The sequence below is a fragment of the Macaca thibetana genome, chromosome 12 (genome assembly GCF_024542745.1).
Source record: "Macaca thibetana thibetana isolate TM-01 chromosome 12, ASM2454274v1, whole genome shotgun sequence".
Classification (NCBI taxonomy): domain Eukaryota; kingdom Metazoa; phylum Chordata; class Mammalia; order Primates; family Cercopithecidae; genus Macaca; species Macaca thibetana.
In genome coordinates, this window is record NC_065589.1 from 101,490,301 (window position 1) to 101,516,559 (window position 26,259).

The 26,259-nt window shown below is 35.2% G+C and overlaps 1 protein-coding gene across 3 annotated transcripts in view; it reads left to right on the forward strand.

The window, feature by feature from the left end:
- The window catches only part of LRP1B (LDL receptor related protein 1B), a 1,933,102-nt gene that overhangs the window by 646,408 nt on the left and 1,260,435 nt on the right, over positions 1-26,259 (forward strand). For all 3 annotated transcript variants that reach the window (XM_050752792.1, XM_050752793.1, XM_050752794.1), the window contains exon 3: positions 20,417-20,554. In XM_050752792.1, coding sequence (XP_050608749.1) covers positions 20,417-20,554 — 138 coding nt within the window. The remainder of the gene's footprint in view (positions 1-20,416; positions 20,555-26,259) is intronic.

The following is a 26,259-nucleotide window of genomic DNA, read 5'->3' on the forward strand; positions in this document are numbered from 1 at the left end:
TTATTTTTATTTATTTTTATTTTTTGAAATGGAGTCTCGTTCTGTCACCAGGCTGGAGTACAGTATCACGATCTCGGCTCACTACAACCTCCGCCACCCGGATTTAACCAATTCTCCTGCCTCAGCCTCCTGAGTAGCTGGGACTACAGGCATGTGGCACGACCCCCAGCTAATTTTTGTATTTCTAGTAGAGATGGGTTTCACCATGTTGGCCAGGATGGTCTCGATCTCTTGACCTCATGATCCACCCACCTCAGCCTCCCAAAGCACTGGGATTACAGGCACGAGCCACTGCACCCAGCCAGCTGTCCTAGTTTTTAAACAATTATACTGAAATAGTTTCCCATATGCTAATTTTTTTTTTCTTGAGTGTTTCTTCAACTATCTATCTATTCCCATGAGATTATAAACTTTTATTTTAAATCAAGTAATTTTGTTAGGTCTTAAGTATGCTGGAATCTTTTGATTAAAAAATGGAGGTTAAATATAAATATTAATGAGCAAACAAATTCCTCAACCTTAATGAATTTCACCATTTAGTTCAAGGTGACCAGGATATTAGATTATCAGCCTTGTTATATCAAATATAGCTAAACTATTTGTCTTCCCCTTGGGGAAAATCCTAAAAATATTCTCTTGTCCCCACATTTCATTACTTTAGAAGGATATTGATTCTTACAGAATATTTGAATGAAAAATCCTGAAACTCTTGTTTCATTTCATAAAGTTAATGAGTATTTTGAAATGGATTCCCCAGCTAGGCAGTTGTACTTCTAGACAAGATTTAAACACAATTAAATCTTATATTTGTTTGGGGGGAGTGTTTAGATATTTAAAAGTATTTCACATGTGTTCTTACATTTTATTCTCACAGCTAGATTAGACTTTGAGGTTAGATCATGAGGTTAGGCTGGTGCCTCCCTCCATAGCGCCTCCTTTTCGACATTTGACAGACAAGAAAAAAAAAAAAGTCATAGTTGTTTCCGTCACTTTCTCAGTCATACTGTTGGAGAATGCCAGAGTCAAGCCTGAGCATCTGACTCCAGGTCTATAGCAATTTCTCTTAATCTACCAACCAAATAATATGTGTTGCAGCTACAAAGACATTTTTTCAAAAATTGTAACTTTATATGTCAATCTGTACAATGCATGTTTCTTTTCGATCTTTGCTGCAACTACATCATGAATACATCTCATATGGTTGTTAATTACAGTATATAGCTTCGTTTGTATAGAGCAGCTTACCACTGATCTCAAGGCTAACTTTGCAGAAATCCAAGTTACCACCACTGCAACTTCAACAACAATTGCAAAATGTTGTAACTTCCCTCCTCTAATTATTTTGTAATTAACTTCAAAGTCTAAAATGACTTAATTATACTGTAGTACTTTAAGTATAAGCCAGAATCAGTGACAACTTCTTGATTGGACACTGGAAGCTATTTACAGGCTGCTGTGTTTTCTTTTCATGCAGTATATTATGATTTTTCCTTTTAGGCACTCAGAATTCATAAGAAGATGTTTTTGAACTTTAATTCTCCAGAATTTCATATTATGAGACTCAGGGAGCTATTTTATGATACTTATATTTTTGAGTTATACCACATACACCGATTTTCTAGCTTGAATTTATTAGTGTATTATAATTCAAAATAAAGTTTACATAAAATAAAATATATGAAATTTACATAATTCTTCAAAGTCAAAGAAGATGAAAGTTTCTTAAGTGAGAAAGGAATATTTCTCTATAAATAAAGGCACAAAGTGAATTATCATTATTATTGTTCAACTTTGCAAGAAGTCATATTATATTTAGAAGATTTATCAAGATATATATGTTTTTGTTGTTTGAAAATGATGGTCTGCTTTAGAGTGAATGATTAGATTGTTTTACATAAGTACATCTAAAAGAAATGGGAAAAGTGACCAAGAGAAGGACAAACAATGAAAAAAATCAAAGGATACATGAAGAAAATAGAAACACTCAGAGTCCTCTTGTCAGAAAGGACTGTGGCAATTATCTTGTTTATTTCTAAAGCAATAGAGGAGTTGCCTCTAGATCATCCCAAAGGATCAGACACCCTTTGCTTGAATTTGTCTATAAACAGTAAATTCATGAGATTATGTCCTTGTTATATACACCTAGTTCTCAGCAATCGTTATCTGTATGAGTGATAAAACTGCTTTCTTTTGAAATCCAAGAGGAACCACTGGCCGAATCTCTCTTTCATTGTGAAACCTTCATATACTTTAACTTGCCATAATCTTCCTTCTATAGTTTATCTTCCGTAGGCAAATATTTCTGAATGTTTAAATCATTGACTTACCACATAATTCCCAGACTCCATCCATTTTATTACTCTTTTATAGAATGAGAAATATTTGTTGATTTTTTAAACATATGGTACCTAGTACTATGTAGGTAAGAAAAACCTGTTCTATGCTCTTTCGTTTAGTAACTGGGGCCTGCAAATTAAAGTGACAAAAGACAGATTAACAGGAAAAAGGTTTATTTTTGTATGCACACAGGATCTTCACAGAAAAGAAGTGAAAGTCCAAAGTAGTGACTAGGTTTGAGAACTTACATATCATATTAACAAAGTCTGATAAAGTGTGGAGACATGACAAGACAAAGCAAAGGGATTTGGGCTTACAGGGATGGTAAATTGTGGGAAGGCAAATATATGGGGAAAACTAATGGAAGACAAAGGTTATTTTAGTAATGTTTGTTATTCAGACTCAAATAGGCTCCCTCTCCAGTGATGCACTGTCTTCAGTAAGACATCCCCCTCTTCCTAATACGGGAGAAACGAGAAGAAACACCTTCACAAAGAAAAATTTATGCTCTGCTTTTAGGCAGAAAAAGGGAAGGAAGATAGTTCCTCCCATAGCTGCTGTTCCTTAACTGCCTTTAGCTCAAAGTAATCCTTATGTCAAAGTGGCATCTTTGGGGGTAGAATCTTCTGATCCCTTTCAACTCTAAATGTGTTCTAAAAAAAAAGGAGTAACTTCATTTTCCTTGGTAATAAATTCAAGATTTGATATAAAAATTTGCATCTATTAAGGAAACATGATGCCAAATACTAAAACAAATCCTACATATTTTATTTTTTTATTTCAAATTAAAACTTTACATTATTGTTTGTTAATTTTCTTTTTTATTTGCCAATCATGTCAGCTTAAAAATGTCATACTTTAATATCCCAAATATTAACTATGTTTTCAATCTTCATTCACTTGGAAATTTTTAAAATGTGACATCTGAGTCTTCATTTAAATAACTGAGGATTATGACATGTTACACAGAACCCAATCCTGACTTTCTCTATAGTAACATAAAGAACCTTCTAAAGAGGATGTGGAAAGAGTTAAAATAAACAAACAAAAACCCAAAGCAAAGCAAACATATTCAAGCAGGATTTGAGAGATCATACACAGGATACAAAGTGAAAAGAGCCAGGCAGGGCCTGTGTGAAGAGGTGTAAGTATTACTGGAAGGAAGTGATTTTACTCTGTCATACAGTTACATAGTCAGTAGATCATTGTGAGTAATTGTGTGGACCCTGAAGATAAAATTCCTAAGTTTAAATGCTGACTACCCAAAATAACAGCTGTGACATTGCACAAGACAGTTAATCTCTGGGTCTCTATTTCTGCACCTGTAAAATGGAAATAATAAGTGTGACTTTCAAGATTGGTCAGAAGACTGAGTTAGTAAGTCTAAAAAAGCTTAGAACACAGCCTGTTATATGGACATTATTTAATATATGTTAACCACATCATTAACAAGGGGAAACCTTTCTTCTGAATTTAACAATGAATTCTCTTCTGTAGTTTCTCAGATCAGAGCAGAAACATGAATTCGTGCAGAAGACATTGCTGAAAATTGAATCTATTTATGTACTGACCACCTTACTCGGAAATGACACCCTGGATGGAACAGACTGAGGGTCGTTATTTGCCTATCTAAGCAAGGACAACTTTGTAGAAGCCCCTACTGAATTTTAGAAATATTCACAACAGAAACACGTACAATAGAGTTGCTACTCAAAGATAGAAAGGATGCAGAGAATGTCTATGGCAGAGATTCGCCACAGAAATGTGGGAAGCGTGCAGAGGTAGTTTCATCCCATCATAGTTTCCCTGGAATGACTGAAAAGATATGAGCCATTATGCAGTTGTTCTAAATGCTGGCCAAGCAGCAGCTCCTTTGCAGGATGGAGGTGGGGGAGTGGGGATGATTTCGATACTTTTTTAAGGGACTGGATCTCTGGTTAAAAAAAATGTAGTTTTTCCAGCAGTTTTACTGATGCCATAATAGATCGTGAACAATATAAAAGGATACCATTGTGAAAAGTTATTTTACCAGGTAGGAAACTTGCAAGAGGATTTATATTTCAAAATGACAGTGTCCTAAAACTCACATTTTAAAAAAAAATGTCTTGAAGAGAACAGGTCCAGAATTGTAACTTATGGAACTATATTGCTCAGAACCTTAGCCAAAAAAAAGAAAAAAAAAAAAAGGATTTTAAAGATGTCTGGGACTTTTATTCCTCAGTAGAACTTTGTACACAGAAAAAGATGTTAAAGTGTTGTAGATGAAGGTGTTCATTTCAGACTACCAAAGTCTTCCAGTTTTGTTTTATTTTTCAATGTGTGTTACTCCACTATTCCTTTTCAGCAACTAAACAATTTAATGCCTGTATTTTATTAGGGTCTTTTTTTTTAATATTTTATAGTATCTTAGCATCAAATACTAATGTTATATAGGTACGTTTGCTCCTCAGATACTCAAGTTTTTTAATGTTATAAAACCAAAAATTTCAAGTATGTAGAGATGTACTTTTGAAAAGTCACAGTATTTAGATACTAAAGTAAGTTTTAGTTGTTCTACATTTTTTGTATGACTGTTATTTGTACTTTTAGAAACATATCTTGAAAGATTCAAAACTAATTTATATCCTAAATATAATTTATTTATTCTCTTATTTTCATAAAAGTTAAAAGTCAGGTTACATATGTTTATAATGAAATAAATGTAATTTTTCATTGCCCATTTAAAAAACTCTACATTTATCATTTTTTTCTTCAGGATTTTGTAATCTGTCATCACAGTTTGTTCAGTAGATTTGCACTAAAGTTCAGGCCTAGTGAACACCTATTCAATTCTTTAAGCATTTTAATAACTGATCAATCATAGGGAAAATTAAAGAGAAGTTTGGTCAAACAGCAAACATCCTGCAGCGCTTATTTGCTTATTTTTTTATCGTCTCCTGATTACTTTATCCTGGACCTTCCTTCCTGTTCTCACTTCACACAAATGTGGTGTAAGAGAAAAACCTGGTACTTCCTTATTTAGTTATTATAGGTTATTTTATAGTTGTAAACTAGGACGCCAAGTTGCTACCAGAGGTGTTTTTTTGTTTGTTTGTTTGCTTTCAGGTGGACTCAGATTAGGATCTCTGTTAACAACATAATTAAAAATTGAAGAAAGCATGGTTATTACATGCAGTGGTAGAGGTGCAAGTGATTGCAGGTAGCAGAGGAGAGAAGATAGTTGCCTCTAAAGAAAGTATTTTGAAATGTCGTTCGTGCCAGTTTCCCAGATACATAAACTCTCTACCTCACTTTTCCAGATGTAAATTTTTAGAAAATAAGGAAGCAAATGAAAGTCAGAAGAAAAATAAATTGGGGAATTTATGTGTGTGCACTCATTTATTTCTATTTCTAATATATTTATAATATATGAGAAATTGCAAATAAAATGGAAGTTGGTCTTCTGCCTTTGTTTTTCTTATGTCGCAAGTTCTGACTCATAGCTACTGAGGCTGCTGCTCCCTGATGTATGATAATGTGCGGTAAATTGAGAAGTGACTGATAAAATTTTAACCAAGCTGTCAGATACGATATCATATGATCAGATCATTTGTACTTTCATGCTATCAATTCTGTTTCTAAAACCAAACAACAGAAAACAGACGTTTTTCATAATTTTTCACATTTTATATCTGGTTCTTCTTTTTTCATAATTTCTCACATTTTACATCTGGTTGTTTTCTATTCTTTTCTTCTTCATAACCCATGACATTTTTCTTATTTCTTCTTTGATGATACAAGCAAATTCCAATATAATGTTTAGAAGATTTTTACCTGCGTATGAATGCATATACTCTTCCAAAGACAGACTCATTCATAAGAATGTGTGGCAAGTCAGCATTTCCAGGATGTGACAATATATTAATATTCATAAAAAGATAAAAGCTATGTGTGCATGTTCTTTTTTGAGTGATATTGTGTTTAATTCGTGGTTGAATGAAATGAGATGCTCTGTCTAGGAGCTCAATTTCAATGAACATATTTCCAGAAGATGGGCATTGGGTTTTAAGTCTACTTTTAGGAGGCATTAGAACATTGCTACTTAAAGTGTAGTCTGTGTAGAAGCAGCACCGACATTGCCTGGGAACCTCTAGAAATGCGGAATTTTAATTCCAGCAAAAATCTACTGACTCATAATCGGCACTTTAAGACCTCTAGGTGATTCAGATGTACGTTAAAATTCGGCATTTTTTTTTAGAGTACATAGTATGGCTCTGAATGTAACATTTACCAAATGTGTATAATGACAAGTGGATACAAATTCAGGAGAGACATAATCCATGAAAATCAGATCAGAGTGGCAAAATGGTGAAATATGTTGAATAATATCAAGGAAAATGCAACCCTTGATGAACTCCAGCATAAAATATTGACATTATTCTAGAATAATTTTAAGCTGTCATATTTGAAGAAGCTTTGAAATGTATCTTAGTTGTAATAAAACAATATAACAGTGTTTCCATGATAGTTTTAGATATAAATAAGCATCCTTAAATTCTATAGATGACTCTTTCTGTCTTAAATACTATGCTATTTTAATTGCTGTCATTAATCAACTTCATTAGATAATATCATAATGAGAACATAGGTGAAGCTACAAGAAAGATGTTGCAGAGAAGAATTTGTATATTTTCTAGAAGTGACAGATATATATATGTATATTTATATATTTGTTGCTTATAGCAGAGCATTTTTTTATTTTATCAAATTATTGTTTGTGTATGTGTGTGTGTGCATGCATGCACTCACATACTCAAATCTTTAAACGTCAGTGTTCAACGAGGTTTCAATCAGATTCCATATAGTAAAGGTACTGAATTGACAAATAACTTCTTCAGAATTCCCTTACAGAATAAATAGAATAAGCATTAAACTTAAAAGTAAAAAGGTGTCCTACTTTTTTTTCTATTTGCATATACCTGTTGAAACTTCTGTAGAAAAGAACCTTTTCGAGAGTCATGTTATGAATTTAAGGCCAGATCGAAACTGGGTCATGTCTGTTGCCCAGTGCCTGATTTTCCATTCTGTACATTTCTGTTGACCTTTGATTTTCTTAACCTTCTTGTTTCAGGTCCTGTTGACCATTTTCCTGCTCATTACCATGAGTATGAGTGGTCAGAAAGGGCAGATGAAACAAAAATAAGTCAATGACTTTCTTTGCAAAAATATCTGAAAAAAGATTTCATGGAGGAGACAAGACTCACTGGAATCTTGCTACAACAATATTTATCGTAGACCAGAATTCATGGTAAAGCTGACCAGCCTTGGAGTCCCACTCCAGGCTGATGAAGGAAATGTTTACCTAGTGTATTTGCTCAATACGAGTTTCATTTATGTTTCTACCTTTTTTATAGCCTACAACATAGATAACCGGAAAAATCTTTCTGTTGTTGCAGTTTTGTATTTTTTTCCTGAGCCAAGACATTTTCAAAGGGGTATTGCAATTATAGAAATCATTAGAATTGTCCATAAATGTAAGGAATTCTGTAGTATCTCAATAACAGATATCTTTAGTTGATACATTTTTGCCGACCATTCAGAAGCTATTTAGTAGTTTAGTGTCATTACCACTATTAGTAATGCTACAACTCTGTGTGTGTGTGTGTGTGTGTGTGTCTGTTTCAATCTGAATCTCATTGTTTTCTGTGTTCTTCTTTTACTCTAAATAAACTTCCATATCTAGTATGCTGTGAAAAGTGTAATTGCTTCATAAAATGTAGGGGAAAATTACTATTGCCAGTAGATGATGTCTATGAGGAAACAGAAGTCTTTTGCTGATTCACTAGTCACCAAATACGGTTTATTTAGCAGTTGTTTAATGGTTCACATACATTGAAGGCATTCGGCTCTGTTTAAAACAAGAAAATTAAGGTGTTATTACTTTCAATGGCCAAAACAGCAGTTACTTTTGCACCCGCCTAATTTAGTGCACTGAGGCAATCATATGACCTCACTCAAAGGCCCTGTAGTGATTCCTTGCAGCATTTCCTAGGGAGAATCCGGCTGAGTGTTTAGTGTTGGCATATTGATCTTCAACTCAAGCCGAGTTAAGGCTTTGTCATTTTTAATATGCAATTGATTACCAGGTGGTATCTATCCTTCCTATTAGGGTTTTGTGTTGCTTCAAAGGTACTAACTTGCCTAGTGTCCGTTCTAGTATAAAGAGGTTATATGGGTGGCAGATGTTAGGAGGTAAGATTTGAGGCTGAAAAATGGAAAGACAGATCCTTGTACCATATGGTATTTGGACCTGTGACGTTGACATCCTTCATGCTGGGCTTCAACCTGCTGAGCTAACCAGGCCCTGAGGCTGTGCCAAGTGGCAGAACTAACAGGTCCTCACCAGGAAGACGTAGCGACTGTCATGTGGCCAGTCTGCTTGACCTTAGAAGACGGCCCACCAAAGTAAAAATAAGCACACGGTGACAGACTGATTAAATGGTTAAAGGAATGGTTTTGTGGTAAGGGTCACTTAGCTGATTATTATAAGAATTGGGCATTACCTTAGCAATATACAGTATTGAAAAACTTACTTGTATTCACTAAGGACAACCTAGAGTCAAGTGAATAAGTATTCTATCATCGAGGCAAAGCAGGTGAGATCATACGCATAGTTAGGATTTACTGAAAATAGACAAATACAGTTCCTCTATGCATGACTGATGGTTAGCTGGCATGCATGGCACAGTCATACTCATTAATAAAATATTAAAAGACTTCTACTCATTTTAAATAGCTGCTATCCAGTGCCCTAACAGGACCTCTCAAATAATCTCATGCTGGCTCAGACACAGGTGGGCAGAGCGAGAGGTTACCCTGAGACTCCTCCACCTACTTGCCTGTCAGTCAGCCTGTGATGTCTCTCATTTGCCACTCGTCTCCATCCCATTCTATTCTACCTTTCTCCCACAGCCAGAGTTCATGGATCACCTACAAATGGCCAAGATTCCCCTCAAGTTGCCTATTCATGGCTGCTGGTAAAAGCTATAGCCTGTACAGTATATTCCACCTGTGGCTAAATATTTGAGTATCACCTTGACTGTAAGAGCTGTTTTAGTATTGGCATAGCATGACTTCAAAATCTTGATGTCTCATGTGATTTTCTTCCCTTTTCCTCAAGATACTTCCATAGTCTACTACACAAAAAAAAGGCAGATTGAGACAGAAAAAGATACATAATTAGACTTCATTGCTTTGTCTGAGATTGTATCACAATATAGTACAGAAATAAAGAAACCAAGTTTGGGAGACAGAAGAGATCTAAATTCAAATAATAGCATTGCAACTCTGTGACCTTGAAGAGAGTATTTAACCTCTGCAATCTTCCATTTCCTCATCTATATAATAGCAATTATAATACCTAACTCATGATGTTATTGTGAAGATTTAATAAGATAATGGACATTATGTGCTCACCACAGAGCCTGGAACATAGGAAGTACTCAATAAACAGCAATTATCCTATTAATGCTACTTTTACAGAATGCAATAAAGGACAGTTTGTTTTCATTAAAAGTGTATCATAAAATCGTTTTCAGAGTTAATGTCATTTTGAATACCATAAGAAATTAAATTTTGAAGAATATTTGTCATCAACAACATTCACTTTGTGTCTGAAATATAAAATGCATATAATTTACCAATGATTCAGGACTGGTATATTTAAGAATGTTTGTATCATCCTATGGCTTTTAAATTGGGCTGTTTAATATTCTGTCTTCCTCTCAAGTGTAAATTGGCTTATATAAAAATCACCATGTCTCGCACTATGATTCTTCCAGTGAAAGACGATTCACTATACATGCTCTAACTGATCCTCTCACTATGATACTACTTTTATGCTAATCAAGTCTCTCCCATATTTATTGTGTCTTCTCTCATCTCTATTTTTTTCTCATCCACTCAATCCAGGAAAATATCAGAATTATTTTTCCAAGTAAAATAACTAATGAACAACTTCTTTTGTTTTGATAAATGTGCCAGATCTTTCTACACATTGTCTCCATATACTGCAGTGAATCTGGGTCATTTGACACAGAGCAAACTTCTCCCTAAATCACACAGATATTTTGTTTTGTTTTGTTTTTAGGCCAGTACATATAATTTAATGTTGTCTTAAGGGAGATCTATAAAATAAAAAAGCTTGTTTTCCAGTTTTTGTGGAGTTGATTTCCTCTTTTTAAAATTATAGTAATGAGCTAATTTGACCAGAAATAACACTTTTTGTGGGCCTCAAAGTATCCCTACTCTCCTTGTTTCTTAATCTGAGAACAAGAAAGGATGGAGACATTGTGTTTACTAATTTGGGTTTCTTTTATACTTAGTCATCAAATGTTGGTTTCTTACTTTTTTTTTGTTTTGTTTTGCAGAAAGCTAAATAGTGCCTTTGAGGACTTTGGTAATGATTTATATATTATATTGATAATTCATTTGACTATTATCACTTGGCCATCATACCACCAAAACCCTTTCTTCCACTAACCAGCTGACATTAACATGCCATTGGTTTTTAAGCCTTAACTGGAGACCTGCATCTAACTTTTTTTTATTTTAGCCTATAGAGGAAGAGGATGGATAAAGAATCCTCTTTCTTTTACAGGTTTCTTAAAAACAAAAACAACAAAAATACCTCTTAAAAGTGGCCAATAGCAATATCTGTGTGTGCACAGTTTGGCTCAGAGGCAATCTCTAACACATTTGTGGAATCAAAGATCAAATGACTCATCTGTCTGACAAGTGCACGAGCCAGTTGGCTGCTCCCACTTAATGTCCCTTTCTAGCAGTAAGACCCCTTTCCTCTGAGAGTTGTGTAGAACTATCTGATTTTGGCTTGTCGTTTCCTGTCAGGCATTAGTCTTTTAACATGCCTCCTCCCAGGGAGTTATCTCTACTTCTAATTGGGTAGGCTCTCCAAGCTGCCCTGAACTTCAAAATTGCAATTAGGAGCTATCACCCAGTTAGAATAAGTAAAGTAGCCCCAGAGAAGAAGAGGAAAGAGCTTTGCTTTCAGAGATGAAATACTTATCTTCTATTCCGTATTTCTGAAAAAAGATACAAGTGGAACATTTCATATTTGGCTTCCTAACTTTTTCTTAAATCAGCAAATTGAGTAAATCTTTTCCTTACAGAGAGGTTTTAAATAATGACTGGAACATGTGTTTTTTATCTTAAGGACTCAATAGGATTTCTAAAAATTGAAAATTGAAGAGCATCTTCTTTATGATTCATTGATTAAACATGTGTTTATTCATTGAAAAAGTCAGAGAGCCAACTTTACAAGTCAGCAAATTGCCACCCAAGAAGTGTGAAATGAGTATCAATCAACAAATTATCCTTCTCTCAAACAAAAGTACTTTTATTATTTTCACAGAGAGCTTGTAATTTCAATCTCTGACTGACTCATTGTTTTCATAAGAATCCTGTTTAATACACATATATCACCCATGAAAGAACCTAGTATATCAACTTGGCTAGCAAAGAACAGAGCTCTAAGAGATTAAAAAAAAAAAAAAAAAAAAAAAAAAAAAAAAAAAAATCTAGGTGCATTTTAACCTAGGTAGAAGTGGAGGAGGGGGGCGAAGGAGAAAATAAATTTCTGGAGCTTTTAACAAGGAGAGTGTGAGGGTAATCCAGCAATTCAGAAATATGAAGAATGCATGGAGAGGAATAAAGAAGCATTTAAAACACCTAAAAGAGCACTGATTTTTAATCATTCAGGCTGAGTTCCTTCTATTAACATAGGGTTTGATGAGAGGCAATGCTGCAATGACAATTACTTATAAAACAGTGATTTCATTTATTTTCTAATCTATTTGCTTTTGTAATGAAAGGTCAGAAAGCAACACATTCCATTTGTCTAATACATCTCTTATTTCTAAGGCTATAATTAATGACAATAATATTTTGCCTATGTCCACACAATAATTTTTATTTGCCAACTTTGTCTATATTCTAAGTGTTTATAGTTGCAGTGCAGGAAAATGTTATGACTTAACCTATACTTTTTAGATTCAGGTGCCAACTTGCCATTAAACTGATAAAAATCACTTGATACATTCTAAAGTTAGCAGAAAACATACATACACCGCCCCCCCCCACACACACACACGAGGCTATTTTAACATGACAATACTTTCTGACATGATCTAAAATCCTTCAGTAAAAGGATCTTAACTAGACTCCATTGTTTATATTCATAATAATACATACCATTGGTACTTTGGTCATAGCAGGTGTTCTTTTTTTTAGACGAGCAGGTATGTTTTTCACATATTAAATACATACGTAAAGTTCTATGTTAGATGCAAAAAAAGTTCCTACACTGAGTCTTCAAAAGAGAAAGGATTTTTAAATCCTAAAACAGTGATCAAAGCTACAAAAATTCCTTCCCCAGGGCTTTAAAAATTAGATGTCAGAGATGGCTAAAGGGTACTGCAGCCGGACAAAATCAATCATCTTTACATCTCTTGCAGTTTGTGAATCTTCACAACATCCATTTGAAATATGTAAACACAAAAGCCATTACTGGAACCTATTTTACAGAGAAATTATTTGATTTGAGTGAGTTACTATTAGTATTGAGTGCACATGAATCTTTAGAGGTTCTTATTTATATTCTTGCATCCTCAAGTGTAATCATACAGATTAACAAATGATTCAATTAATATTGTTTTATTTGGAAGTTGAAACTCATAAATCCAATATTAATTTTATTTGAAATACTATAAATTTATTCTATTTAATGCACTTACATATAAGTTTGTCAGGTGAAATAGCTCAGATGTAAAAGTAAGGTGTATTTGAAAATAAGAACAAGATCTTGTGAAATAAACACAGTTCTAGGAAAGTTGTATTGCTTCTGTAAAGATATTGTGATTCGATATTATATTTAATAATAAGCTGAAGTATGATATTAACTATCTTTATATTATATGCTAATTTTCCCAAAAAAGATTGAGTAAATGATGTTGCTCACATTCTTGATAGTCTTATAAATGGTCTAGATTGCTGTAACTATTTTGAATTCTCAGCTATGGTAAATTATAATAGATATTATAATGCAATTTTTTCATACTCTTATAATAACTACATAAAAATTACTTTTCCACCTTAAAATACTAAAAGTGATAGTTTGTCTGTAATACATCCAAGAAAATAGATCTAATTGTGTGTGAAAAGCATTCTTAATAAAAGAAGGCAAGGTGTTGTGGCTCATGCCTGTAATTCCAGTGTTTCAGGAGGTAAAGTCAGGCAGATTGCTTGAGCTCCAGAGTTTGAGACCAGCCTGGGCAATGTGGCAAAATTATATCTCTGAACCTGCCGCCCCCCCACCCCTGCTCACAATAAATAAATAAATAAATAAATAAATAAACAAAGCCAAGCATCATGGGAGGCTGAGGTGGGAGGTTTGCTTTGGCCCAGAAGGTGAAGGCTGCAGGAGCCATGATCACGCCACTGTACCCCAGCCCGGGCAACAGAACAAGACCCTGTCTCAAAAAAAAAAAAAAAAAAAAAAGAAAAAAAAAAACACATGTAAAAGAACATACTTGAAATCAGGTTAATGGTACTCTATAAATCTTAATATATAACTTAGTTATAATAACACTAAAAATTTGTTTTTAAATAATTCCAAGAAAGTTAATTTTTAAGGCATTTGTTACAAATTCTTAGAAATCATAGGATCTTCAATTTCATAAGGAGAAAGATTGCACAGGAATAAATATTTAAAAGATGCTAGGTATAGGGGCTCATGCTTGTAATTCCCAGCACTGACAGGCTGACAGGAGGACTGCTGAAGCCCAAGAGTTTGAGACCAGCCTGGGCAACATGGTGAGACCAACATGTACAGGCATGTTGTACAGGCAACATGTCAGTACAAAAACTGAAAGAATTAGCCAGGTTTGGTGACACAAGTCTGTAGTCCTAGGTACTTGGGAAGCTGAGGCGAGAGGTTACCTTGAACCAGAGAGGTCAAGGCTGCAGCGATCTGTTTTCATGCCAAAAGAAGTAATCAATTACTTCAATAGAAGTAATCCTCATAACCCTCAGTGTTTTGGAATTAGTAGTAGGCTTTACTAAAAATGTTCAAGTAATTTTAAAAATACAATTAAAACTGTTTTTAAATTAACTAGATAGCGGCAATCAAAGGAAATGTAAAACTGCATAATTTTTTGCATATCAAGGACATCTTATGCTTTACGTATCAAATTTGGTGATAGCTTTACATAACAAAGTATTTTTGACTTGATTTTATATCAACTAGGAATCAATATGTTTTTATTGCTACATTATGCTACCCAATATATAAAATAGAGTGGGAAAAAATAAATGTAAGTCCTTGGGCCTCAAGAGATGTATTCAACCATGCATATATGATACAGTTCATAAACTCTACAATGAGATATGTATCCAAAAACGTGTGATATAGACAATGTCTGTATAAGTTCATTGAGCAACATGGGAGCAATGACATCCACAAAAAACTCTCCTTTGCCTAGTGTGTCCCAACCATGATTTCATTTGTTCCTATCATTATAGTGTCAGGCAGAAAGTATTATTAATCCCTATTTTTCAAATGTGAAAGAAGAGTCTTGGTGAGGTTAAGTACTTTATGCAAGTTTAGACAAGCAAATAGCAGTTGAAACTCAGATTCAAGTCTTTGGTCTCTAAACCTTAACATGCTTTTCACTGTATTATGCTGTTTTTCACAAAGAAAACTTTATGGAGAGACTAGGGTTTGAGACTAACCTTGAAGGATTTTCTTAGGCAAAGAACAAAGAGGTTTCCTGTCTAGATGATGGTATTGCATAAAGAAAGATCCAGGAATGGGAATATATTTGGTGTATTTTGGGGAGGTGAAAGATGGCAGTGAATGAAGTAGTGTATAAATACTAAAAATTAATTGTAAATCATACTCATGAAGCTTCAATTAGATTACTGAATCAGGCTAAGGAGTTTGGTTTTGTTGTAACCAGCAATTGAGGACCATTTTAATTTTGAGAGTATTCATGAGATGAAAGTAGTTTCTGTAGAACCTGGTCTGACCTGCATTAATGGTGGAAAAGAGTAACTTCTGGCATGTCAGAGGAAGTAGAAATTAGCCAGGAGTTAAAATGCAGTGTGTATTCCTTCAACAATGGTATACCAAGCACTAATTCTGTGTCATGAAACCTGCTAGGTGTTTGCATTGGTGAAATAGATGGGAAATAATCAGTGACATCAGATATATCATAGTCTTATTTTGAAGAAAAATACTTAGAAATAATAACCATGAAAAAATCTATAATCTGCCACAGAATTTGGAGAAGTCAGAAAAGTTGTAGGAAAAGAAAGGACAGTATATAGTTGAAGGATAATCATGTGTTTGCCAGGCAGAAGATTGAGGGGATTTTATGAAAAAGCGTGTGTGAAATGTGTCCAATCATGTCCACGGAATGCTGTGAGGAATAACAAAAATAATGGTGTGAGTAGAATATAAGAGGCCTGAGAAAGAATGGTGGAAAATGTTCTCAGAGAGAGGCATTCTGGTCGGTCTTTGGAGGACTTTGCATGCCTCTGGCCTCACTGTGGCCGGGACCACAGAGGCCCTGGAGAGAAGTTTGGCAGAATGTTAGAAGCAGAGGCTAGTGTGAAATGGGAATAGGCATGAAGCAGGTGCCGTCTGTGTTTTGAAGAAGTTTAATAGTAAATTTTTTTTTCAGTAGGCAAAAAGGGATACTGCTTGAAGGAAAGTTTAAAGAGCAAAAGTAACTTTTTTTCTTGGGTATAAGTTAAGAAAATTGAGTGAGATTGCAGGCACGGGACTTTGAAATATTGGGAAAATAAATGGGAATTAAAACCGAGAGACAATTCTAGATAGGGCAAGACCCAAAAGGTGGGATATAATATAGTGTAAGGTAGAGAGGTTAGCTGTGAGGAAGGAGCAGTCATGCTGCTTCTGCTAAGATATGACAGTGTTGGGATAAGTGCAGTTATTTGACTGCGTCTGCCATTAGAGTAGAAGAAAAATTTCCCTCTCCACAAAACATACTATCTCAATTTTCTTTAATCAGAAGATACATTTGATGGAACTTATGTCCTTTATTATCCCCTATTAATGTACACGGTAAGATATTTACTCTATACTTAATAATAATTTAAACATTCAGAAGTATACAGGTGAATCCCATTATCCTTGCATTATCCTGGAAGCATTATTTGTAAGATAAGATTTAGTGTAAGAAATGAAACCCATTTCTGCTAATTGGTCAAGGCTTATACATAATTTAAAAGTATAAATACTAGCCTCATGGGTTGATATAATTTAGGTCACCCAATGATGGAGTTTTTCTTTTTAGGTTGTTACATTTTCAATTTTGCTATCTTGCTTAGGTCACCTACATTTAGATTTAAGGGACAGGGAATGTTTTCTGAATGTGCATGTTGCTGAAAGGTGAGGTGACATTCTCACAAGGACTACCATGCTTGCTAAAAGTTTTTAATGTCTTTGTATAATTTTGAAATTTGTCCTGCACTACCTGGTCACCTCGCCCCTGTCCCAGGTCCCTCCCAACTCCTTATGATTCAGTCACTACAGAGGTAATGCCAGGTTTACCAGAGAACCTCCAGTCATGTTCCTTTTTGTGCCTCGTTTATAATCTCTGGCTGTGAAATGTTCAAATGCCTGAAAGTCTTCATGAAATTAATCATTTAATTGAAGGCAACATTGCCATATTCTCAGGAATTCATGAAGCCCCCATTATCCCATGCTTCTCACGCTGGTGGACGGGTAGAAGCAGTAATCAGAGTGGCTGTTCTGTCCATTTACAGGATGGACAGAATCTGTAAGGAGCTTCATGGGATACAAATATTTTCACTGCACAAATGATCATTGGAAATTAGAATAGAGTAATCCCCAAAGTAACAGTACATGAAATATCCATATTGCCTGGCTTTTGAGAGAATTTTGTTTGAGGCAGGCATTGCTATTTCTCAGACAGCCCTGTCTGTCTCCCCATTTTCCAGAAAGAACAACAAAATACTGATTTTAGCAGTTTTCCAACTGAAATATCCTAGCACTGTTCAAAGAGGTCTGAAATATTTATTCCCTCAACTGTGAGGCTAATTACCGGGGCCTCGGGCCACCTCTAAAAATATTCTTTGCTGTTTACTCCAGTGTACCTTGCAAATATTATGATTGTCTTAATGTGTATTGACACGAAAATTTGAGAAGGACTGGTTAAGGTACAGTTCATCCAGCCATGATCCAGCTGTCTCATGAGTTACCCAATAGTCCTGGCAACCAAGACAAGAGTATATCAAAGATGATAAAGACTATAGTAGCTAGTCTATAAAGAAACCAACTAACTCTTTAGTTCTCCCAGACTAATTTCTCTCTTGTCCCTAAACTTTACCACTAGGAATAATCTAATAACTCTATACATTGTCTTTGCAAAATAAACACACTTTTTCCTGTTTTCTCAAAATTTATAAGTAGCTGAGCCTTTCTCCTGGCCACCAGATGTGTATTTTACTCCTGCTATCATTATCATGTTCCTCAGTTACCTGGCAATCTTAACAGTGAAAAATCATACTTCCATTTGAGTCAACACATGAATCACTTTTTAAAGAATCTTGCTGCTCGTGAGAACTGCTGAGTCATTTTTTGTTTTCTAACTGATAACTTCTAAAATCTCTCAGTTTTATGAAGTGTTTTCTCTGTGGGTAACTTTTAGAACTTTTACAGAAATGTCTAAATATAACTGGCCTAAACATCTCTTGGAAATTCATGCAAGGATGCATGTTTTAAAATTTTTATGAATCAGCCAAGTAATTTTAAAAAGCTACTTTATGATGTTGTTCATAGAAGTTTATAGCTTTTTAATATTAATTTATGTGTCTTTAAAATTCATTTTTAAATGCATTTATGTTAATATTGTAAATATAAGATTAAATAGCTAGAAAGGCTCAGTGAAAACTCTTTCACTTACTCTTATTCCTGTAATTTGTATTCAAATTTGTATATTTGTACTTGTTAATATATATGCACACATATATATAAAATATATTTGGAAATAAAGATATATTTTAAAAATATTGATCCTCAAGTTATATCAGCATGTTACAGAAAATGAGTTGTGCATTTGGGGTGACAGGTGTTTGACATTTAATAGCCTTGTTTAGTAGTAATTATATAAATACACATGAAATTTACAGAGAGATCTGTTAAACAATTCAGCTAGTGAAGCTACAGCATGAAAATTTGTTTATATCCCCCAAAACGCAAAAGGTTAAGAGAAAGCTGTTTTAGCATCAAACAAAATGATTTACACCTATAATTCCTATTTGATAAAGTATTTCAAAATTATATTTAACTTTTGACAAGTTGTTTGTTTTTTCGCTTGTATGATATTTTTGTTTTCATTTGTTTGTTTTCTAATTTTATCACATTGTAATCGTCTGCAATTCTCATAATTTTGCATATCCTAAAATATGTTAGATTGGCCTTTTAATTATTATTATTATTTTTACCTCAACTAAGTAGAGAAAGTAAAACATGAAATTTTTGAACTTTTTTTTTTTTCAGGAGGAAGAAAGGGACTTACAACAGAAAAGAGAGTTTTGAGATATAACTATTTACCAAAAAGCAACTTACCATCTTAGAACATTTTTTACTTAACTATGATAACACCAAACACTTATTAAGTGTTTGCCAGACAGTGTTTAAGAGCTTTTGATAGAATCCTCACCACAACCCTGTGAAATACAGACGTGATATACAGCTTGCCCAGGCCATTCAGCTCATGAATAGTGGGGCCAGCATTTAGACCCAGGAATCTGGCTCCACAGTCTGTTAAGCACTCTGCTATGCTGCATTTATTTATGTAACTAATGCATGTTGAATTCCTACTCAGCCTGCATTGCAGTGCTCAGAGCTTTGTAGTGAATAACTGTTGACATTCACAACAACCCTATGAGGTAGGCTCTTTTGATAGTTTCATTTTATACATGAGAAAACTAATAATTATTTGATTAAATCAATTAATGTCCCATGGACTCAGCAGAGTTCTGATTAAAACCTAAGTGTATCTGACTATAGAATCAAGGTTGCAGCAATAATCTATGTCAGATTAAATATAAGATAGTAGTCATATTGGAATTATTACACTTTGGATTTGGGAAAGCTGGATAAGACGAAGAAGAATCATATTTCGATTTGGAAAGTGCTTGTAGAAGTATAGATAGGATTTGGGAATTGAGAGCCTGACATTTAGATAAAATAACATACAATTTGGATGCTTGATAAATATTTGGAATGGGTAAACTGAGAAAAGACCATATGTTCTGATTTAAGCTTATCTTAAAAACACAAAGGGTGATTATACAAAGTAGTTATCACTGGTGTTTAAAAAAATGAGTATGTTCTTTTTTTCACTTCCTGTTATTTAGCAAATTTTATTCCATTGTAGTTGCTCAGTAAAAGATTTTTAAACAATAGAAGTCATACATAATACATACATAAATCATACATAAATACATTTATAACTTCATATTCTTAAAGAACAGACTAAAAATAATATAACCTTTAGATTGGCATAACTTCACTTAAACGCCACTGAAACAGTTTTGTTCATGTTACCTGATGTAATTTTAACAAGGGACCTGCGGAGAACCATTATCCATAGTTCACAGCTGAAGAAATTGAGATTCAAGAAGTTTAAGTACCTTGCCCAACTTATCTAGGGATATGAGATGACACAATGACTCATATCAACCCTCAGATTTTAAATCCATACTATTTTAATGTTTGGAAATAATATTTATGTTTTTAATGCATTATTTGAAAAAATACATGTTTCCTTTTCTATGGGGCTTTTAGAAATTAGGTGTTTAATCACATAGGCTAACTTCAATGTCTCTGAGAACAAGAGCAGCACTCTTCTCTCACAGTATTTTCTATAGCTTTGTTTTGTAAAACAATGCTAGTAATTACTTGTGCTTAACAGTTTTACCATTTTAAAAAGCTAACACATAATTCTATTCTTTTTTACATTTTTTTCAGGTCCTGAGGAGGTAGAAATCAAGTGCCCCTTGAATCACATTGCTTGCCTTGGTACCAACAAATGTGTTCATTTATCCCAGCTGTGCAATGGTGTCTTGGACTGCCCAGACGGGTATGACGAAGGAGTACATTGTCAGGGTGAGTCCATTCATGGAACAATGCAACTGAAATATTAAATTTTGCGTAGTAATGAAAGTTCAAAAAGAAAACCTAGAACCTGCCTTTTCTTTCAACCATAAGCATATCAGTTATTAAGAAAGCATGAATTTTATTGCCAGACTTTTAATATGCATTTCAAAGTTGCAAGTATTATGTTTGAGCAAAAAAACACCATTAGACAACACACACACACACACACACACACACACACACACACACATTTAGACTTTGAAGTTGGGCTCTTAAACAATTACATGTTTCATATAAAAAAGTACTTTTGATCAAAAGGCAAACGGGAAGTCTTTTTCACAGCAGATTGATATCACATGGTGTTATAAGCTTGTTTCTCTGAACCTTTGCTTAAAGTATTTGAAGGAATGCTTCGGCAACCAAGTATTTTAGTAAGAAATATCCATGGGAAATTTTTTCCTTCATAATCTTTCCATAATATTAGACTATTAACTTTCTTGTAATTTTCTGTCTTTTTAAAAATCAACATCTAAATTCCACAGTGGTAAAATATGACCTAGATATTAATGATAAGAGTGATAATAATTAAAATCTAAAAAGTAATAAAACGTTAATAAAACTGGCACATTATAGTAGGGGTGGAGTAGGGGGAAATGAAACACGAGATGAAGAGAAATAACAGCAGAAGGAAAAGTCAAGCTTTCAGGTAAGGACCCAGATTTGGGAACAGAATCAAGGTATCAGCCAAGTGAATCAGACTGCAAGATGGAGCTGGGAAAGAAATAACTGTACTAGAAGTCTCTAACTCAGATTCTCATAGACTGAGTGTAACACAAAGGATATTGAAGCTAGGATTTCAATGAGAACCTGTCCTTCATTTGGGGGTCGGTAAGACCCTAAAGAATAGAAGAAAGGATAGAAAACTGGAGATAACATATCTGGTTTCTGGGTAGCTTCACACAAACTAATTGCTGTCATGCGGGAAGAGGTCCCGGGTCACCAGAAATTCCAGTTGTTCAGGAGGAGTGCCATATATGTATACATTTAAAGTGCTCAAAGTCAGATACTATTTTTTATTTTTTATTTTTTTATTTTTATTTATTTATTTTTTTTTTTTGAGGCGGAGTCTTCACTCTGTCGCCCAGGCTGGAGTGCAGTGGCACCATCTCGGCTCACTGCAAGCTCCGCCTCCCGGGTTCGCGCCATTCTCCTGCCTCAGCCTCCCGAGTAGCTGGGACTACAGGCGCCCGCCACCGCGCCCGTCTAATTTTTTGTATTTTAGTAGAGACGGGGTTTCACCGTGTTAGCCAGGATGGTCTCGATCTCCTGACCTCGTGATCCTCCCGCCTCGGCCTCCCAAAGTGCAGGGATTACAGGCGTGAGCCACCGCCCCCCGCCAGATACTATTTTTTAAAACATTGTATCGTCAATAACATGCCCAAGCAAAACCTGTCTGGGGGCCTGACAGGGCTTGTTGGCTGACAGTTTTCCAGGTCTGGGGTGAAGTAAGCTGAATTCAAGACCATAAATGGAGATATATATTAGAAAAAGCATAAATCTCAGGACAATAACCTGAAGATGTAAGAATGTTGAGAGACCACAGGTAGGCTGTGGAAATCAACTTGGTCACTAGGTCTTTTCCCTCTTTCTAAAGGTCTTTTCCCTCTTTCTAAATGTCCAATTACTCTGACTCTGTGGATAAATTCTGACTGAGAATTTAAAGATCTTCAGAAGATTCCTTCTTTGGCCTGAGTTTCCTTTCTTAGCATTAAAGTTACATAAACAGTCAGCAGATTCTTAGTTGCAGTTATGAATACATATATAATAATAATGAATAAGTGATTTTATTTTTATGTAAAGGCTTTGTGATATCTTTTATGTAATTGCATATAAAAAAGTGATATGAAAAGAAGGTAGGCCGGATGCAGTGGCTCACTCCTGTAATCCCAGCACTTTGGGAGGCCGAGGTGGGCAGATCACCCGAGGTCAGGAGTTGGAGACCAGCAGGCCAACATGGTGAAACCCTGTCTCTACTAAAAATACAAAAAGTTAGCCTGGCATGGTGGCAGGTGACTGTATTCTCAGCTACTTGGGAGGCTGAGGCAGGAGAATTGCTTGAACCCAGGAGGCAGAGGTTGCCGTGAGTAGAGATTATGCCATTACACTCCAGCCTGGGTGGAGTGAAACTCCATCCAAGAAAGAGAGAGAGAGAGAGAGAGAGAGAGAGACGGAGGGAGTGAGGGGGAGAGGGGAGGGAGGGAGGGAGGGAGGAAGGAAAAACTGAATTATAAAGTGTAATTTTCTTTTTGGATATTAATTATATTTTCTAGATACTAATTTTATTCAACTCAGTTATAATTCAGGCTTTTGGTTATATTGTTTTTGAATTTTCAGATAGATATGTATGACTAAGCTTTTAAAAGAACAAAACCATCACCTTTTCAAATATATTTCTTCAGAGGTGATTACGCAAACATGAGAAATGAAAATACATTCTATAAAATACAAGGCCTCTCAATCCAGAAAATTTCCACAGAAATGCACACAACTGTATAAAGAATGATGGAAGCAGTGAACAACTTTGACAAATAGAAACAAGATGGACTAAGATGTATCAAAACGCTGTTTTAAATTTGACATTCTTAAGATAATTTATGATGTTAATGAAACAGGAGTTCCCAGACTCCCCTCGCAGGATGTGCGACAGGGTTGTGGCTCATCTGTTTGGCTGCCATGGGCTCAAACCCCTTCCAGGAATGGGAGCATGCAGACAGGTAGGTGCAGGAGCTAGGGCCAGCACTTTTGGGCTCTGGCCCCAAGGTAGCATCTACGGGTGGGTGCCTGCCACTCCCAAAGCATGTTATAATGCTCTTTTAGCTGTGCCATCTGCAGATGGCTTAAGTGTTAACCAGCTCAGTGCCCTCTTAGTACCCAGGTTCCTGTCTGTGTCCAGGAAGAGTCAGGTCACACAGGGAAATTGAAGGATGGTAAATGCAGAAGATTTTATTGTTGGATGGAGGTGGTTCTCAGTGGAATGGATGAGAAGCTGGAAAGGGGATGGTGTGGGGAGATGATCTTCCCTTGGAGTCTGGCTGTCCTGTGGCTGATCTCCTCTATGACCATCCCCAGCCACACTTGTCTCGACATTCAGATGCTCCTTCGCTTCTCTCCTTCTCTGCTGCACCGTTCTTTTGCTCTGCTGCTTTTCTGCATCTCTGTTCTTCTCTTTGTGGAGCCTGAGGTTTGGGGTTTTTATGGGTACAGGATAAGGAGGTGTGGCAGGCCAAAGGACAACATCTGAGTGTGAAAACAGGAATGCCTGTTCCCATTTAGGGCCGTGGGTTTCCAGGCTTGAGGGCGGGACCTTTGCTGTGGAATTGCTGTCTTCTACCCAGGATTTCCCTGCCTCCTGTCAATATTATATTATTAACATTTAAAGTGAGTATAAGCAAGAGAAGCCTTCTTTTTATTAACATCCCTGTTAGATTACATTTGTGGTGCCAAGTGGTAAGTTGTTTATTTACTTAGAGTCTTGCTCTGTTGCCCAGGCTAGAGTGCAGTGGCATGATCTCAGCTTACAGCAACCTCCCCCTCCTAGGTTTAAATAATTCTCCCGCCTCGGCATCCCAAGTAGCTGGGATTATAGGCCTCTGCCACCAGCTAATTTTTGTATTTTTTGCATAGCCGGGGTTTCACCATGTTGGCCAGGCTGGTCTCAAACTCCTGATATAAAGTGATCCACCCAACTTGCCTCCCACAGTGCTGGGATTACAGGCGTGAGCGCCTGGCCCCCAAGTGGTAATATATTTAAATATCCATGGGAATGACAGTCTCTGTGGCAGCATCTGCTCTTATCCTGTTAAAAGAATATGGAAAGTTCTGAGGTCAATGAAAAAAGGAATTTTATCTTTCATGTCACTAGCAAAAGTGATTATTCAATCTATGTGATTGTTTTCTAGCAAACATTCTGAAGTTCTTTTAAATCTAAGAGGATAACGTGTGTGAAGATGTTACTAAAACTGGAGAAAAAACTCTCTGACATATGAAAAGCTCACCCCAAAACATACAAATATATACACACATACTCATCTTTTCTCATATTTTGTTTTTCTATTCTGAACATTTTCCTGTGTGATTCTTAGTATATGACACAATTAATTGGCATATTTGATCAGGAAACTACAAAAGAATAAGATCCTCTTATATATCACCCAACTCCTTAAAATAATGCATACTCAGACTTTTAAATTCCATTTGATTATTTTACCTTACTTTCCAGTTGGAATATAACTTTCCTAATATCTGTAATTGCATTTTTTCTTAATCCACTCATAATCTATTGTCAGTAATTCTAATGTATCTAATTTAGATGGCAACTTCTGTTATTTAAAATTTTATGTAGCTGGTTGTTTACTTTTATATTTCTATCCATAAAACTAAACTCTTATGAGAAAGTGCTGAAAAAATCCTGGGGGTGATTTAGAACTTAGAGGCATTCTCAAAAGGGACCAAGGTAAATGGTAGCCTTTGTTATCTGTAATGATTCACCATGGGAAAATTAATACTTCTTCAAACTTCTTGTTTAAATCTTGTATGTATTCCAAATTATCTAAAATGGAATTAACCTAGAGGTTTTTCAAGACTCCATTTTTTTTTTTTTTTTTTTTTTTTTGTCTTCCAGACAGGAAAAATGTATCTGTGTTGTTGTTTTGTTAAAAATCCTATTCCAGCTACTACTATGGAAAAAGGAAGAGAGGAAGGGAGGAAAGGAAGGGAGGGAAAGAGGGAAGAAAGGAAGGAAGGGAGGAAAAGAAGGGAGGGAGGGAGGGAGGGAAGGAAGGAAGGAAGGAAGGAAGGAAGGAAGGAAGGAAGGAAGGAAGGAAGGAAGGAAGGAATTTAGTGAAGCTATTGAAGAAGAGAAATGAATTTTCAGCTCTTCATTGTTTTTAATTTTACTTTATTTTGTCAATTAATCTTGTCATAGCCTCATTTAAAAAATTTCATTAAAATATTGCCAATATTTTTCTAATTTAAAATCATACTATAGAGTGGAATTTCAGCACGCAGAATTCCAAAACAAAGGTAAGGAGAAGAGGTGCAATTGCAATGTTATAGTAAGTGTATCTGTCATCAACACTGATCTTAAAGCACAGAGAGGGAACCCTGTGCTAAAGTGTCTTGAAACATCAATAAGCTTACAGCTAAGAAACAAAGAAGTGGAATTAGCCAGGAAGACCTAGGTTTGGGAGCTCAGAACACTTTTGATTAGTAAAGCTCTTACAATTTAAGAGTAGATCCTGCTGTATTTTCTCTGTGTTGAGCTGTGCTAAGGTGATCAGATAGTCTCAAGCCTATCTCAGGTGTAAGGATTTCCTCTCAAAGAGATTAGTTTAAGTAACTGAGTTAGTTAAGTTAAAGGCTATGATCCTTAACGCTAGCTGATTTCGGGGCCAAGCTTAATGCTTCCCAGAAGCAAAGCAACAATTTCTAGAAAGAATAGAACTTCTATAGGTGTTTCATCCTTTTGAAAGGCTTATACCGATATTGTTTATATTGACAAATGACACCTACATGAAATTAGGTTTGTGCACTTATGGAAGACTGTTCTAAATATATATGTGTATATATGTGTATATATAAACATATATACACATGCATACTTGCACATATATATGTATGTATGTTCATTTTTTCAGGGAATTAGTTTTATAAAT